Here is a 17700-nt window from a genome sequence, read left to right as displayed (position 1 = left end):
TGGCTTTGATACCAAACAGCTCACCTACCTGAGAAAGGGTGGCTTTGTATGTGGTGGGCCGTGCATCTCCTTTCCACCCTGACATGAATGCAGAAAAGGCACCAGAATTTTTGTGTAAGAACAGGCAATGCATTTGCGAGATTTTAGAGTGCCGGTGCCAAATAGCCTCACCTCAAAGCACGTTTGAAAGCTGGGCCCTTTGATATGACCATGGGTCAAAGGCTGAGTGATAGGCATGGTGACAACTTGTTTGCAGCTGCAAAGTAACATTTGCAGCCCAACTAGATGTCAATATGCAATTTCCAAGGCTCTAAATCCACATATACCGAGGTAATTATGTGAAATCAAAAGCTAAAGGTGAGGGAAAGAGAGAGAAAGCAAACAGTAAGCAAGAAAGTGAAGCTGAAGCTCGCATAGAGAAGACATTGGGCGTTGGCGGGAGAGCCTGCCGTGGCTGACCATTGTGGCTTGCCACGCTAGCCAGGTACAGACTAGTGCGGAGGTAGGTCAAGCTCGTCCCAGCTGTCCCTCCTCGCTTGGGCCTGTTGGAAGGCTCTATTTTCACAACTTGCTGCCAGCCACCCACCAAACTCATCCTCTCCTAATCCTTCCCAACTTCCTCCGCCGAACTCCATCAGTAACAACCTCAATCACATCCTCCTTTTCTTCCTCCTGTACGCTCCGCAATCTACTAAAGCGCTTGCTGATGCAGAACTTCTTTTCATTTCTTCGTCTCTGCATTAATCAATCCCCCTACTTTGCGCGATCTGGATGATCCAGGTCCAGGTTGCCCGCCGCCATGTCTGACTTCCTTGGGTTCGTATCCTCCTCTGCCTCCCACTCTGCCTCAATCGCGGGCCTGCTTCTTCGTCCTCCTTGCACCTGCTGACCGTGATAACAACAGAGCTCGCATCTCCCTTATATCCAAGAGCGACATTCGGTACGCGACCCCGCCTTTGCAGCCTGCGCTGTTGACACGTTGAGCTCCAGTGTCGGCTGACTGACCTGCCCCACAGCTATGTCGGCACCCTCTACGAAATCAACTCGAACGAGTCCACCGTCTCCCTCGAGAACGTCAGGTCACATGGCTCCGAGGGTCGAAAGGGCGACCCCTCCGAGGAGGTGTCCGCCTCGGATCAGGTCTACGACTTCATCGTCTTTCGAGGCAGCGACGTGAAGGATTTGCGCATTGAAGAGGGGCCAGCTGCGCCCAAAGAGAACCAACCTCCAATGCCCAATGACCCAGCTATCGTCGGTGGTGTAAGTACCGCCCTATTGCCTAGTCGCTTCGTCCACCTTCTCCTCAGCATGATGAAATATTTCGGATGTAAAGTTTATTTTCTGTCTGAATTGCGCAAACAACCCCATGTTGATATTTCCGTTGCCTTCCTTCTGATCAAGCTGTCATCACTCAAAACTGTTACCACACTACCTCAGGGGAGCCTCAAGCTAACGCTTCATCCCCATAGGCTCGCGCTCATCCAGGACGGGCTCCTGGGTCTAATCAACCTCCTGGCCCCAATGGTCCTCCCGGCCCTCCTGGCGCGCCTGGATTTCAAAACCCCAACATGTTTCCCCCTTACCCGCCTCCACAAGGCTGGGGCCGACCTGGTCCTGGTCCTCCTGGTCCTGGCGGATTTGGCATGGGATACCCTCCTCAGGGATGGTTCCCGCCTGGTCAAGCTTTCCCGCCCAACGGGCCTGGTCCTTGGAACAACAACTACCCGTTCCCTCCTGGCCCCCCGGGAGGGCCCCTCGGGCCTCCCGGTATGCAACAGCAGCGGCAGACACCAGGAATGTCTCCCAACGCCATGGCGTCTCAGGCAGGAAACAAACCAGCACCCATCGGTGGAGCCGCAGATTTGTCGAGGGGCCCAGGTCCAGCTCCTGTTGAGATGCCATCTGAACCCCGAGTCCTCGGTCAGACTGCTATGCCACCCTCAACAGGCCCAGCACCTACACCTCCAGTGGCATCCAAACCGTCTGCAGAAGAGGTCAAGGTCACAGCTGCCTTGCTGGAAAACCAAAAGCCTGGAGCGCCAGCAGCTCCTGGCAAACAGATCCCAACTGGCCCCAAGGGCTTGACCAAGATCACCCCAGCAGTGCCTCTCCCTTCTGCTTTGACCGCCAGGGCGGCGCAGTCGACGGTCTCTGCCAGTGCCAATGTGAACAACTCCTCCGCGAACCCTGCATCATCGGCCGCTGCTCTTAGGGATGCGACGGAGGCAGCCAGGGCTGCTGTGGCTGTTGCTATGGCCAAGCTCGAGCAACCAGGTGGCTCAACCGGCCCGGCAGGCTATCAAGCGAATGGAAACGGCGTGGACAACCTTACCAACAAGGTCAACGAGATGAGAGTGAGCGCTGCACGATCTGGTGTTCAGAATGGTCGTGGACGCGGCCGCGGTGGAGCACGTCATGCCAAGGTTGAGGTACCAGACTCGGACTTCGATTTTGCGACGGCCAATGCAAAGTTCAACAAGGAGGATGTTGTCAAAGAGAGAATCGCGGGCTCGCCACTCACCGAGACTCCAATTGAGTCAGGCGAGGCCCAGCCTGGCGCTGCGGCTGAGCCCAAGGAAGTTTACGACAAGGCAAAGTCTTTCTTCGACAACATCTCTAGCGAAGCCAAGGACCGCAAGGCAAACAATGGCCAAAGGCCCGGTGGTCGGGAGTGGCGTGCCGAGGAGCAGAATCGCAACATTGAAACGTTCGGCCAAGGCAGCGTCGATGGCGGCTACCGAGGATATCGGGGACGTGGACGTGGGCGTGGCGGGCGTGGACGAGGCTTCGGTGGTCGTGGCCGCGGAGGCTACCGAGGCCCCCGAACAGACGCCCAGACTGTCCCCCAGTAGGGAACTTCCGGATCTCGACACCAATAATTCACTGCAGCATACTGCAAGACTCATCCCCAGTGGAGAGCATAATGACGACACGTTTTCCGGCCTGAGACGACTTGGGCTATGTCTCTCCTGCATCATTTCTCGGCACTTAGGTGTCTTTCCCATGGTTAACCAGGCCATTGTATCAATACGAAGAATCATAGCGCCCGCTACGAATCTCCTTTTCTCCCAAAGCAGGCGCGGCGACGGGACAGCCAGAGTTGGCGGGTCTTCCTATTTTGGCACGCGACTCTGTTTTATACCGACGAGGATGAGATCCTGAGATGTGCAGTGGCACTGGCGCAGGGCAGGGGCAAGGGACTGACTGATTAGGCGTCTGAAAGGAAGGGAAATTACTTTTGCTTTTATTTGGCACAGCATGAACAGGGGGAAGGGTGTTTCACTGGCATTCAAACCAATCAACGGAAGGGAAGGGAAGCAAAAGCGGCCAACATGTGGTTGCGCAGCGTCTCTCTTGCACTTGATAAAAGAATAAAGAGAGAGAAGCGGAAAAAACAGAGAGGGTGAAATTGGATCTCGATCTGCGTGGTTTCGTTTCTCGATTACCTACGAGCACAAACAGGTGTGGCGGTTCAGGAGAAAAAGTGGTGGAACCGAACCTCACACCATCTCATCGAATGATGGTCACTCAAGAGATAATTATGGAAAAGGGCTGCTCGGGTCGGATTGGCCCGGGCTATTTTTCTTTTTTTGAGGCTGGACGAAGCTAGGTTTCCTCTACGTCGTTGACTGACTGCTGCCTTGGGCCAGCCACCTTCGTTGTGCGGTCTAGGCTAGCATGACGAGGACGTCACTTTTGGTGATGTCTTCTCAATAGATAAACTGCGTTCCGGTCTCACATCTTGGTGCTTCTTGAATTTCCTACTGTGTATGTGTTGTATACGACGTAGCCGTTGTGCGCTCTTGAAGCAGTCGTGGAGGTTGATGCTCAATCATGATAGGGGGTAGGAAGTAAACCTAGGGCTTCGGGCGTTGTCCCCGTTCTAGATCGTGCGAAGTCGCAGGCTGTTTATTTGATGAGAGCCAATCTGCGAATGGATGACTCGTGAAAGTTCTGAAGCCCAACGGGAAGTGAGTGGCAGAAAGTCGTGCTCAAAGAGAAGGGCTGCTACAAACAGAGGCATCTAGAAATCCCAGGTCTCGCATGTCCATTGTAGAACTTTCCTCAGAAGAAAGAGGAAAGCTCATTCTCGTATAAATTGATCCGTGAAGGGAAAGATCATGGAAACCGAACACGACCAACCGCTGGCTGTCCTCGCGGAAGTGATTCATTTATTTGATGTATTTTGAATGGGTATCAGATGCAACAACAAACGCCGAACAGCAAGGCCACTCTTCCGTCAGGTCAGCAGCCCAACGATCTCCTGGATGGCTCCGGCCACCAATTCCGGGTTTTCAGGCTGTAACGCAGCCAGATCGACCTCCTCATCCCCGTCTCCGCCGCCATCGCTCTCGTCCTCGCTGTCCGACCCGTAGTCCACCAAGCCCGCGCTGGGCTTTTTGGCCACCATCGGTGCTGGCGCTGGTGCAGACCTGACTTCCTCAGGCGGCCCATCGTCAGCATCCATATCACGTCGAGACGGCCGATGTGGTGTCACAAAGCTGTCTGGTTCGTCATCTGACTCTTCGTCCTCGTCGCTCGAGCTGTCCGGGTCGCTGCTGCTAGTATCCGCGCGGTCCATCGCCGCCGCCGCCCGAACCCTCGGCCGCGCTGCCACCTCGTCGCCGTCGCTATTGACCTCGCCCTCTTCGGCGTCCTGGTCGCCGTGCCGCCCCGCTGCCTGAAGCCGGCCTCCACGGCCCCTGCCCCTCCCACGAGAGGTGGCACCGCCTCGGCCACGTGCGTTACCGCCGGTTGACGTCAATGGCCGGATGGGAATGCGCCCTTCTTCCATAGCCTGGCGCTTGTGGGAAGGCTGGCGTGCGTCGTCCTTGGGCGCGGCCTTCCGCTTCGCCGCCGCCTGCTGTTTTTTCGAAGGCATGCGGCGCTCCGTCGAGCTGAGGATATGACCGTCCGGCAGCGGCGGTGTTGTCGTTGAGGATGGATCTGAGGGGGGCAGGACATAGATGGTAGGGAACTCGAGGACCGTGCGGCCTCGCAGCGCCTCCGTCAGGTTGTCGGCGCCGTCGAGAGGAATGAGCTCCCGCGGCTTGCCAGCGACGGTCAGCGGTCTCAGCATGTAAAACCTGTGCCGCTTGCGCACCTCGATCTCCTCGTCTGTCTGCCATGATGTCGCGGACGCGCCTGTGTCGCTGGCCCAGATCCTGGTGAAGGGGTTCTGGGTCGGGTACTTTGTATTTGTGGGCCATGTCGCCGATTCGTTGTCTTGCATCGCGCCGGCGCCCCGTCGCCGGGTCTCGTTGACCTCGCGGATCAGCACTTTATTTTGGCTCCGGTCCTGGGCCAGCTCAATGTCATCATCGTCGGCCGCGTCGTCGTCCGCCTGCTGGCCCTTCTTGTACCAGGCCATAGAGTCACCCAGCGCCTTGTAGAGCGGCACTGTCTCGAGCGCCTTATGCCGTATCCTCGTGTGTTTCCTGAGGCCTTCGACGTCCTCTGCGCCATCGCCGTCGCCGTTGCCACCATATACGATCCACTCGACGCACCAATTGATTCGCCGGGTCCTCCTGTTCCAGCTCGTCGTGTTCTCCCTCTGCCTCGTCATGCCAACCGGCATCTGTACGACCCGGATGTACTCACTGGCGAGGCGGCTACGGACGCTGCGCGTCATCTGTCTCGCCCTGGCGGGGATGTTTCTCTTGTTACTTGCGCCATCGCCCTCCTCGCCGCCGCTGTCCTCGCCGTCGGAGCCGAACTGCCTAGGAGCGCCGCTGACGGGGTGAAAGTGGACGTTCTCGCCGAACCACTGCTTGCGGAAGCTGTAGGGGTCTTCGAGCTGGCCGAGCTCTTTCTCGGAGAAGAGCTTGCGCTCGTCGACCAGGTCGCGCTGGTTGCGCTCGCGCTCGCGCTCGATGGCGGACAGGAAGTTGTAGTCGTGGTCGACGCCGGCCGCGGTCTTGAGCTTGGTGGCGGGCACGTAGGCGGTGGGGTCTCGCTTGCCGGAGCAGTTTGCCCATGACTTGTGCTTCTTGTTGCAGTCCAGCGAGCAGGTGTGCGAATTGCAGCCCGGGCACGTGTACTTGGGTGCGTTGATGTGGCAGATGCTGCACAGCGTGTTGAGCAGCGGGTCAGCCATCTTGGCTGGTCGGTCGATGGGTTGTGGTGCACCTCAGGCAATTAGGAATGAGAATGACTGCTGTATATTAATCCTGGAGCCGACCAATTGCATGAAGAGTTCAAAGGAAAAAATGCGATGAGTATGTGCATGAAGTGGTGTAAATGTCAAGTTTTGTCTTCTGCTGGGTCCTCTGCTGGGAAGTCAAATAAATTATGGAGGCATTATCGATAAGCAGCTGATAAGGATAAGGCGGCTCATGACAAGAGTGCTTCAAACATTGAACGCTTTCCCTTCTCCCACCAAATGACTTGTGTACCATCACTGTCAGATATGTTTCTATTATACACATGCATTCTTCATTATATCCAGCTGAAAAACAAGACCGTTCATTCTCATATGTTTACTCATGAGTGAAAGAATGTAAAACGTGCTTGATGGTGGGATGGCTGTAATCTGTTGTCCAACTGTAAGCTCACTTTGCGGGCATGCCAATACAGTTTCACAGTAAGTGTAAGGAGAACGACGCTGTGGTATTTAAAATAAAGCTGTGTCATTCGCACACTAGAACAGTAGTCTTGGTTGGGCTGACAACTTTAATATCGAAATGGGGTGAGCCCGTATGTATAAACTATGCCTTAAGTCTGAGGTCGTTCCTCTACTAGAAGGTCTTAAATGTTCAATTAATAAGGGATTCACGCAGTTGAGAATACATCGTGTTACTTTACACATCTTGAATTCTGGTGAGTTGGTCTAGTTTACTTCCAGGTTTCTATTCATACATCGTAAACCCATCCCTCCCCAAACAACACCAACGACAGCAGCACCAACAAGACGCAACTCTGCGGCACAGGACTCAATATGGACCACAGTAGAATTAGTCGTCTAGAGACATATCGAGTATCCCAGTGATCCAACCCACACTTCTTTTCTTGTTAGTCCTTGAAAGACGAAGACAGCAACGCCGTAGTAGACATCGGCACCGCGAAGCACAGCAAAACCATCCAAAATGGAGTCCATCAAGATACCAACGACCCATGGGACCCTCAACACGGGGATCTACCGGCCGAGCACCAGCACCCCCACAACCTCCGCCATCCTTTTCATGCACGTCATGTCAGGCAGCTGGGAAATGTTCAAGCCTCTACTGGCTAACCCATCTGCCCTCACCCAGCCCTCCTCTCCCTCGTTGTCTAGCGGAGTAGAGAATCAGTAACAACACCACCGTACCCTAATAGCATTCGACCTCCCCGGCCACGGCGCCTCCCCAGACGCCACAGACCCAGAGGCAACCTACACATTCGCAGGCTAAGCCTCGAGCGCCGCTCAGGTCCTGCTGCACCTGGGAATAACCGACGTCCTCATCTACGGGTGTAGCCTGGGCGGGCACGTCGCCATGGACCTGGCCATGCAGCTCGCCGACCCGGGCAGCCACATCCACAGCAGCACTGACGGCAGGACCAAGGTCAAGGGGCCTCATGATCTGCAGCAGCCCGCCCTGCCACAACCTCGCCCAGGCCCTTGAGGGCCTCAACAAAGACCCGGCCGACAACCTGGCCGGCACGCCGCAGCCCTTCACCGACGCCGAGCTGGACGCCCTCGTGCGCCACGGCTACGGCGCCGGGCCCGACGAGGACGAAGGCCACCCGTGGATGCGTGCCAGGGCCGCCATGGTCGGTAGCGTGCTCACCGGCGGTAGCGGGGGCCGTGGAGGCACTCGCGACCACCGGGCATTCCTAATCACTCCGGGAGGAGTTCCTGTGGCGGTTGTGAATGGCGCCGCGGATGTATTCTGTAAGCTGGACGTATTCGACACGCTCGACTATAGGAACCTGTGGCGGGGGCGGGTGAGCCGGCTCGAGGATTCTGGTCACTGTCCGTGCTGGGACCAGCAGGTGGTGTTTGCTTTGCTGTTGGGTGAGTTTGCTGCCGACTGCTTTAGCCGACTGTCATCATGACTGTAGAGGAGAGCAGTTGGACCGGAAGTCTACTGAGAGGTATGTGCATTGAGGCACCGAATTGCACGTTACTTAGAGCCCGCCCTCCTTTCGTCTATAGCTTGGCCTGGAATAAAAGCTGAACGTTTCCTGTATGTAAGGATGGTGTGCTCTCCGAGAGGCACATATCTACGAGTGCATCACATACCACCCGCTTCTTGTCTCAGTGGCAACTCGGTGTATGCGTCACGACTGTGCAAGACAATCCATCACCGTCTCCCAAACGCTTCTGTCTTTTCCTTACACGCTATGGACATGAAAAAAACGATGTTCACTGGAACACATCCAACGTATCACCACAGGCCCAGCGAACCCCGGCCGCGGCGCCAAAACAAGCACCGACCAGACAGACATCCTAATTTACATCATACCAGTTCAGGCCGGTTCCCTTTTCTTGATGCTGTTCAATTAGACGAATGGCTTGTCAATTCAGACTGAGGAGACTCGGGTGTATCGGCCTCGACTGCCTGTTTTTTTTTTTTTGCGCGTCCAGCTGCTCTGCGGCCCTCGACCAGCAGACCGTGCTCAACCTCTACTTACGACAACAGTATTACTTACCTCACGAGACTGTTCGCTTGAACAGAAAAAGAAAGAACGGCCCAGGATATCCCCGCTGTCAATTGTACACGACCATTCGGTGCGCTCACAAAATCCAAGACCACGGCCAACATTGTCCAGTCAAAACAAGGAGTATCGTGTCCCCATCCTGCCAACGGCGCACAAGATATGTACGGTCTTGGTATTAGCATGCTGGCCGCACGTTGCTCAACATCATATGTCCACGTCACTCGACGAAGACAAGCTCTCGCACATGGAACAGATGGCCAACAGCGACGGAGTGGCTACCCGCATGCTGCCGGATCCCGTGGCTTGCTAGCAACACAAGTGAGTGCAGCCTCCTGGATGCTCTGGTAGGCTAGTATAGCAGGTGGAGCTTCCAATGCGTTGGACATCACCCGTCCCGAGAATCCAAGGACCGGGTTTCTTTGAGAGCGACGCATATCGTGATAACAGCACGGCCCGGGATTGCGCCCCGTACTAACCCCGAGATGAGCGCGGAGCACGCCCAAGCTAGAATGGCAACACAGAGTGAGCCTTGTCTCACATCATAACGTCATGTCGTGCTGCGTCCATGTGTCCGCTCCAACCGCAAAACTTCGAGGAATTGGCATGGGCTGGTGGTAGCTTCTTTGAGAACACATCTCAGAGCAGGTTGAGACGGGGAAATCGCGGCTGCCTATGATGACGGGTGCTTGCGTGCATGGGTCGACTCCTCCGAAATTGGCCGAGGATTTCTGACGAAAATGTAAATCTTGAGGATAGTTGGCAAATTGACAGCCAGTATCCCTCTAACTTCAAGGGGCGACTTTAATCCCTATACTGGCGCTTGAGCTGCGGCCGCGGGACTTTCGTTTGCTTTTTTTTTGTTGCGCGGTTTTCGATCAACTGATGCAACACGATGGTTCGACATCATCGACGATCTAATTACAAAAATTGGTTTCCATTTTCATTTTCACTTACGAAATTTTTGCAGAGCTGCACACTGAAATTGTTGAGGGACTCTCTTGCGAGTTCATGCGTCAACCCCAGGCCGACAGCTGCTGAGGAGATGTTGATGGAGGGTACAGGGGCATCAAGAGCCGTACTTGCGTCAAGGTTGAGACAATTTTTGGGGGCCCTTTGGCTCTTTTTGTATGGAAGCGTGTTCCAACAGATCTGCCGCTTTGCGCGGGGCCCCCTGTACTGCCAAGTTGTTGGCGGCGTATGTTGCGCAAGCGGCTCTTCTGTTGCGGACACTGAGCTGCTCGGACCGGTCGCGGTGAGGGCGTGGCACGAATGGGAGAATTTATCGCTCAAACCTGGTGTTGGTGATCGGATCGCATTTGACTGCGTCCAGGATCTGCCGAACGGATCCAAGTAGTGTCGAAGGCGGGATCAACGTGTACGTATAGGGCAGTCGTGTGCGGGATGGGGCCCCGGAGGGTTAGAATCATCGACAGGGGCGTTGATGTTGCATTGGATTACGAACCCACCAACGACTCTGCTTTCTGCCCTTGGCTTGGGCTTTGTTCTTGGATAGACAGGGTAGGAACGAAGAGGTGGTTGGTCCGAGGAGATGCGAAAGCGAGGGTTCGTCGGCGACTATATCAAGACATGAGATGGCGACGATGTCACCATTTTGCTTTAAGCCCAAGGAATGACTGGAGACGTGATTGTTGGGAGAGTTTTTTGTGTCTCGCACACGAGAAGAATACTCCCTGTCCCGTCTGTGGTCGTTGCTCGACGCTCAAGCATGTGAAAGAGCTACCCAAGCAAACTAATGCCCCTGTTCCGTCAGCTCGGGTTGAACTGTGGGGCAGCAGGTCGACAGCGCACCCATGTCTGTCACAGGTCAACATGTTCAGTGGCGTGGCCCCTTTATGCGCAAGGTGAGGCGTGATATCAGGGCAGATGCAAGTAATTTTTGGGCGCCATGTGATCTCGAGTGGCCTGCTTGTCGAACAATTGGTTCCATGAGGTTTCCGTCGCTGCTCGGGCACGAGAAATGAGACGGCAGTTGAGCCAACCAGCCAGCCACCTCGTGCGGTCTCACATGCAGATTGGGACTGACATTCGACAGCCCTGTCATAAGGCAACTCAGGTGGCCATGCCATGAAATTGTCCCGTCGGAGCCGGTGATGAGCGAGCGAAGTGGTAGCCATTGAGGTGTGTCTCGGCTACAACGGGTGGCGTGATGTGGCGTGGTGGTGGTGATAGGTGAGGCCGTTGAGACAGGATGACCTTCATTTGCCTGACATGTGCTTGTGTGCTTTCCGGCGGCCGGGCCCAGGCTGGGCTGGATTGGAGGTTGTCGCGATGGTAATGTTGCCGTCGGGTACCTCGGACCCGGGGAGGAGCACAACTGCAGCCGTCAACGTCCTGCAGGGTAGCCTCCCGAGGTTGAGCTCCAGGATCCATGAAGTGTGGGGTGGCCCCGATTGAGTTTGTCAGAGACTTTGGATGACTTTTTTTCGCCGTCCTATTCCTCGCTCGGGCGATTGATGCTCCAGCCTGCCCAACCACTCACCGGCGACGGCGGGGGAAGGGCAGGGCGAGGAGGAACAATTGCTCCCGTATGTGGGTGACACAGCGTGCAATTTTCGTCACGTAGACTGCAGTGTAGGCTGCGGTGAGACGGACAGAGACGCTCCAGAAGTTGAAATGAAGGATGACGACGGGTTCCACGGCGTCGAGATGGCGGGTGTCGGGCAAGAGGCAGGCGGGCAGGGAAAGGCCACTCAGAGCAGCCAATTCCAACGATGGTTTGGATCTGGGGAAGCCAATTGCTGGCGAAGGTTGTTCGTCGCCCGTATCAGAGCTGCAGATTTGATGCAGGGCGATGCCATGCGAAGCCATGCGAGCACAAGCAAGGTAGCTTACCACGGCCGTGATTGGGCGTCCGTCGAACTTCGACCTCCTACACGGCACCGTACCGTTGGTGGAGGAGGCGATCAAGCTCGAACGCAGGCCCAGCTTAAGCAGCCTGAGCCAGCTTCAGCCAGCTTGAGCCACCTTTCACATGCTTTGGACAAGGGCTACGAAACAGGGTTCTGGGGCAAGGGGGGCCCTGCCCTGGCAGCTTCTTCTTTTTCATGGCGCAACGGCAAGCCCCGCCAAAACGATGAGGATGTATGGTCATGTACCTCTGGATGGGATGTGTCTCGCATCGTGCAGTTGCTGCAGTGCTGCAGGTTGCAGATGTATGGATGCTTCGACCGACGAACACTTTGGGAAATAATGCTGCAGGAGCAGAGAGCATAGTAGACAAGTGCGAGGAGGAGGAGAGAAGCACAGGAGGTCTCTCCTCCACCCAATTCGGTTCCGTCTCGTTCTGTCCCATTCCAGCTGCCCTGCCCTGCCCTGCCCTGCCCGCCTTCTCCTTCCCTCCCTTCTCAGGTCTGTATGCGCGAATACGCAATCCCAGGGCAGGTAGGTACCAAGGAGTACATCGCCTCCCTCCTTCCCGCCCTCTCGCTCTCACATGCCAGCTGTGAGCCTTCCTTATCTGACAGCACCGGGGCCCACTCTCCACTCGCTCCTCCCCCCACTGCCCACCTTTTTTCTTCTGCAGTCTCCCATTGATGTTGCGACCGCGCGCGTGGCGTCAGTCCACTCGATAACCGTACAGCAATCAATTCTATGGGGGCAGAGCTGCTCTGGAAGAAACGCCTTCCTTCTTTTTAGCTTCCATTCCACCACCCGCCTCCTTCCCAAGACTTCCCTTCCTCTTCCCCCCCTCCTGCTTTCAGTTTCACATACCAACGCCAACGCATACTGTACGCACGCGTCTCTGCCCCCTCTGTCCTCTCTCACCCAACCTTTTCCCATCAAGCGCCTGCTGACCTCTGCCTCCGCTAGCAGCTGGACAACTCCTCACTTCTCTCTACTCCCTCTCTTTTACCTTTACACAACCTGCTCCCCCCCCCATCCATCTACCTCAACGCATCACGAGTCACGAAACTCGGATCAAGCTTCACACCACCCGCCTTGTGGCTTTGAAACACACATACACACACCCACATACCCACCACACGCGCATACGCCCTCGTCAGCTTTGTCAGATCTCAATCGCTCTTCCACGGACGAGTCAGAGCCTCGTCCCTAGCTAGCAAGCTACCCACATCTCCCAAGCCATCCACGCCACCGTCGTCACGTCGGATACCACGACAATGTCGGCACCCCAGGTCAACGGTGATGTGCCAAGGTCTTCATTCCTGAAGGTAAGCACCCCTCTTTTCCCTCTTCGTCTCCACTGCCACCACAGCGGAAACCTGCTCCGCGCGGGCTGGCTGAGCGGAACCCCTCTCTGTACAAAGCCAGCCACTTGTGCTTGTCTCCTCCTTTTTCAGAGCCGAAGCTGACCCTCATCAAAGCACTTGGTCGGTTATCACATTGTCCACGATGGCATCGAGACGTTCAAGTCCAACCCTTATGGCGCTAAGTCTATCAAGCTTGGCGACTCGGCCTACCAGACCTTTGCTGCTCCCATCGTGCCCTACTTCAACGGCCCCTACCAATATGTCGAGCCGTACGTCAAGAAGGCAGACGACCTCGGCGACAAGGCGTTGACCAAGGTCGACGAGCGGTTCCCTGCCGTCAAGAAGCCCACAAACGAGCTGTACACCGACGCCAAGGGCATCGTCCTGTTCCCATACCACAAGGGCCTCGAGGGCCGCGACCACGTCTTTAGCCTCTACTCTAACGAGTATAAGAAGGCCAACGGCGGCAGTGACACCGGCTTCGCTCTGATCTCGACCGGCAAGGCCGCTATCGCCACTGCTCTCGTTCTTACTGGCGAGACCGTCAGATTTATCGGAGACTTCCTCAGCACGAAGAAGGAGGAGGCCCACAACGCTGTGGACAACAAGGTCAACAACAATTAGGGAGTCTCTTTGGCCCGTCGTCTTACTGCCTACTTTAGAGGCCAGAGCACCATTCCGAATTACAAGGAACCGTCTAGCACGATCAAACTTCCTTGGTACGAACACCCCCCTGGCCAGCCCGTAGAGCACCGCATCCACACCGCAAGGACCAGCAGTGCAAATAAGAAGAAGACATCGTCGAAGCTGAAGATGACGCCGAGTTGCTCCGAAGATGTCAACGGCAGCTGCCTACACAGCTGAGCCGGGGCAAGACATCAATATATCACACTGTTTCGCACGCTCGGCATTGTTCTGTTGTTGTTATTTTCCATTTCACTGTTCTACTACTCTGAAGACCACAACTGTCGCTTTATGTCTTTACGTGGCCTTTCGCAGGACGGACCGGAATCTGATTCCCTTGATATCATACTCCCGAGCAAGGCAGAATACTACTTATTACTCAGTCTGCATTTCCATGACTTGATGACGACCGAGGCGGTTATTATTATTGTCGCAGCCGTATTTGGTGTTGCGCGTTGGACCTGTGGCCGTAACGGAGGATCGATGTCGGCAGGTGTTCAGAGGAACGAAATAGCTAATAGATCTCTTATTTGGTAACTACACAACGTTGCTTCGTCTGGGTTTCGTCAAGTCTGCTGAGACTCGTACGTGATTCGCTCTCAGCCTCACTTCCACAGCCGCCCTGCCCTTTTCCATCAAGGCTTGATGCTATGGGTCAAAGTGCTGGCCTTCCTCTGAGCGTGTCCTTGCCGTCTGTTGGTCCTACTGCACCTCTACACTTACTTGCATAGCATCATCTCATCCACAACCCTAGCGGAAAGTGGTATCAAGCATTTGGAGTAAACCAAGGGCTTGTTGCGCTTGAGATTGTGAGGATCAGACTGGGACATTGGGCGCATACTACGCAGGACGTGATGAGTGCGAACCGGATGCTCTCTTCTGCCCAGTCCTGGGCCTTCTCATAGAATCGGGGAGAGGTGGGCTCGCCGTGGGTGACTGCATGGATGACGGATTCTGTGTTCTGTGCCGGGGAGGTCGACGATGGAGACAGGGCGGGCGGTCCTCAGGGGCCGAGGGTGAAGACTATAGGGGTGGTGGTGATGTCTTGACAAGGTGGGTGGGTGAGAAGTTTCCCGCACGAGAGAGGGAACGATTAGATAAATTTCCTCGGGGTCTTGTGGTTTTGGCTCTTGCTTGCTTCGTTCGTCTGTGCCTCTGGAGCTGCTCAGTGGGAGGGAAGGGACTGGGTGTCCCCTCTGGCAGACAAAGGCAGCTCGGACAGGTCGCTCAACGCGAGAAGTGTCTGACCTAGAATGGCAGATTAGATGGCCTGTTCGTAAGCTAAGTCTCTTCTCCTTGTCAAACCAAAGCCTTTCTGTCCGGCTATGCGTTGTCGATGTCATTTGCCTGGAGCCCCTGGCCTTCCATTTCCCAACATCTGGCGTTCAGTGTATTTGTGGCCATATATATTTGGAAGGAATTCCACTTGACGGGAATTTATCCACTTTCTTGTGAGCTTCGCGGTTTTTATGCTTGATTTGTGGTGCTACGGAAAAGTCTCTCGGTGTGGTCTTGCGCTCATTGTACTGGATGAGGGTCCCACTCCCTGGGGATGCCATGGGTTGAGTCTGTTTTAGACTTTCGTATTTCTCCCAGTTTCTGTCGATGGATCTCGTGGTGCGGGAGTCACCCCGAAGTTGGGCTCGAGAGGTACTGGCTGCGTTTCCATGTCTGCGGTTGTTTGTGTGAAAAGCATGCCCAAGTACTGCACAGCTCGGTAGGACAGGATGTAGCCGCGTGTCTTCCTCCATACGTTCGTGATAGATACATAAATAGACATAGGTTCAATGCACCGGTGAGGGTGGATACCTGGTGGTCGGGCAAGTATGGTCCCCCGTCGAGATGGAACGTGGCGATACCTTTTACCCACGCACGCACACCACTGCGACCAAAACGGAGAGTGACACTGGCCGTTGGCTTACTGGGCCTTGCTCTCTATAAGAATATAAGATGACCGTATTGGATCCATTGCGGAATCTACTGGTGGGCGTCGTTTCGCTGTTTGAGCAAGGAGACCTCTCTCCCCAGGGCCAACCATAAGAAGAATGAGGCCCGACTTGAGCATTTCGGGTCTGAGTGAGGTGATACTTTGTCACCGGCAACGTGCCTTCGGTCATTTCGTGAAAAATGTGTCCAATTAGCATAAACAGCCGTATCGGAAGGCAAGCATGTCAAGGCTGCCTTGTTACCTATTCACTAGTCTGCACATGCAATGTAAGATGAACAAGTGACAAGGTAAGCATCTCACTGTGATGACATGATTCTCATTCGCCTGCAGCTAGAATCTCAAGTTGTGGCATGGCGGGAGGAGAGGCCTTATTTCCCGCCCCGGGCAACTTGCTCGAAGCCAACACGACACATCGGCCTGTCGCCTCTTTCGCTACCTTGTTGTACCGGTTGACGAGAACTCACTCGTGCCAAGGACAGAAAGATGTGTGTACAGGACGGTGAAGACATAGGACGTTCGGATGTTGCTCGGCTCAACAGCAGCCCATCTCGAGCCTCCACCTGGATCTCGGTGATCCGACATTAGGTGGCTACGGTCTCGAATTCACTCAATCACGCTCGGTCGGGTACATTAACATTCAATTCTGTCGTTCGATAGCGCACAATAAACCTACCGTTTTTCCGAAGGCGCCGTGAGGCCCGGCTTCATAGTCTGCCTCAACAGGTGAGAGAGATGCGGGCGGTGGATCGCGCAGACGGCGGTGAGCCACAAGCGTCGACATGTGACGATATCGCCTTCCGATACACATCAGCCTCAGGCGATTGCCGCCCGGGTTTGGAGAGCCCATCACGACAAGACTCGGCCCCAAAAGGGTAGAATCTCGTGAGCAGGTGTGAATCCAGCCGTCCACTGCAAGCACGTGCCTTTCACACGTCCACACGGTACGAACGGTAGCTATCCTCACCGCGCATGCCATAGAGGAACCCGTGGGCGAAAGTGGGACCCTCCCACCCGCGCAAAATGTGAGCCATCACACAGGGCCAACAGCAGCGGGACGGACCGCGGACAGTGGACATGTGAAGTAGGCGAGCTCTGTTTCCTGCCGTGCGGGTGGACGTCCGTCCGAACCAAGAAAAAGTTTTGGGTTGATCGAACGTCAAGCCCCATTGTCCGCGCACCTTGGAGAGTTGGAAAAGGCCGTGCCTGGCTCGACGACAGACGAACTTTCCCGCCTCGCCTTCCTCTGCCCACACCCCTCAGGCAGCATCCGACCGCAACTGGCTGTATGCGGTGCGAGAGCGCCCTGGGCAAATCTTGACAGGTGGAGGCGAGGACCGTCCCACCAACCAACCTTAATCGTGGGCCCCTGGGTTCAGATATACGATCCCCAGCCTCCATTGAAACCGGGTCACCAAAATTGAGGACCGCTGGGTGACTCGCTGGAGCTCCATCGCAAGTATGCGCAGCACTTAATTTTTCATTCTTCTTTCTCGAGGGAAAGAAGGCCGTGGGGAGGGGGGGTGGGGGCTGACATGCGGCACTATGGGAAGCATCCCACCGAGACAGCTCGTCTCCGTGTGTCGCTCCGCCGTGTTCCTCTTCTGGCAGCATTCGGCGTGCGGTCCGCAGAAAACTCTCCCGGGCATCGGGACGACTCGACAGAACCAATGGTTTGCCGATAATTACGATTCATTGCGAAGCCTTCCTCGTGTTGCTTTCGGATAAAAGGCTCGAGGCCACGGGAGAGCCCCACCGATTTCCCGGGCATCACGCTTGGCTCTGTCGCTCCGCCATGGTTGTTGGATAGAACAAAACCTGTTGTTCTCAGCCAGCAGAGCAGACATGAGAGGTGCTATAATGAGACCTCAGATACTCCTCGACGTAGGAACACATCGACGAGCCTCCCATCAACCGGCAGGCATGGACTTTTTGAAGGGTGACATTCAAAGGCCCGTGCTAGCCAGCACCAGTAGCCACGTGACTGGGCACATTCTTTATCAACACGTCCGCGTCACCAGCAAACCGTGGATTTTCCCAAAGCGCTGCATCCTGTGGCCGGGAAATGGCCTCCTGAGGAACGGAAAGCTAATCGGAAAGTTGCCGGAGGGCAGGGCAGGGGGTGATCGGAGCAGGCAAGGGGCAGGGGAGTAATTTCCGCCTGTCGCATCAGATTGGGGAGTCAAGTCCGTTTTTTCT

The 17700-nt window shown here is 55.5% G+C and overlaps 4 protein-coding genes across 4 annotated transcripts; 3 read left to right on the top strand and 1 right to left on the bottom strand.

Annotated features, from left to right (window-relative positions):
* Positions 1–799: 799 nt before the first annotated feature.
* Positions 800–2852, top strand: J7T55_000062 (uncharacterized protein; the record flags this gene model as incomplete). The annotated part of the gene is made up of 4 exons (XM_053134275.1): positions 800–816; positions 905–940; positions 1017–1260; positions 1470–2852. 4 exons carry the CDS (start codon positions 800–802, stop codon positions 2850–2852), a joined length of 1680 nt encoding a protein of 559 aa, XP_052987963.1.
* Positions 2853–4240: 1388 nt separating this feature from the next.
* J7T55_000061 (uncharacterized protein) lies at positions 4241–6097 on the bottom strand (the record flags this gene model as incomplete). The annotated part of the gene is made up of 1 exon (XM_053134273.1): positions 4241–6097. The coding sequence occupies one exon, from the start codon at positions 6095–6097 to the stop codon at positions 4241–4243; it is 1857 nt and encodes a 618-aa protein (XP_052987962.1).
* A 988-nt stretch (positions 6098–7085) lies between these two features.
* On the top strand, positions 7086–8485 carry J7T55_000060 (uncharacterized protein; the record flags this gene model as incomplete). The annotated part of the gene is made up of 4 exons (XM_053134272.1): positions 7086–7277; positions 7407–7541; positions 7594–7993; positions 8376–8485. The coding sequence occupies 4 exons, from the start codon at positions 7086–7088 to the stop codon at positions 8483–8485; spliced, it is 837 nt and encodes a 278-aa protein (XP_052987961.1).
* Positions 8486–11274: 2789 nt separating this feature from the next.
* On the top strand, positions 11275–13496 carry J7T55_000059 (perilipin mpl1-like protein; the record flags this gene model as incomplete). The annotated part of the gene is made up of 4 exons (XM_053134271.1): positions 11275–11742; positions 11805–12009; positions 12745–12833; positions 12987–13496. 4 exons carry the CDS (start codon positions 11275–11277, stop codon positions 13494–13496), a joined length of 1272 nt encoding a protein of 423 aa, XP_052987960.1.
* Positions 13497–17700: the final 4204 nt, after the last annotated feature.

This window comes from Diaporthe amygdali, assembly GCF_026229845.1.
Source record: "Diaporthe amygdali strain CAA958 chromosome Unknown NODE_43_length_333103_cov_65_012416, whole genome shotgun sequence".
In the NCBI taxonomy this organism is placed as follows: domain Eukaryota; kingdom Fungi; phylum Ascomycota; class Sordariomycetes; order Diaporthales; family Diaporthaceae; genus Diaporthe; species Diaporthe amygdali.
This window is presented reverse-complemented; position numbering and strand designations above follow the sequence as displayed.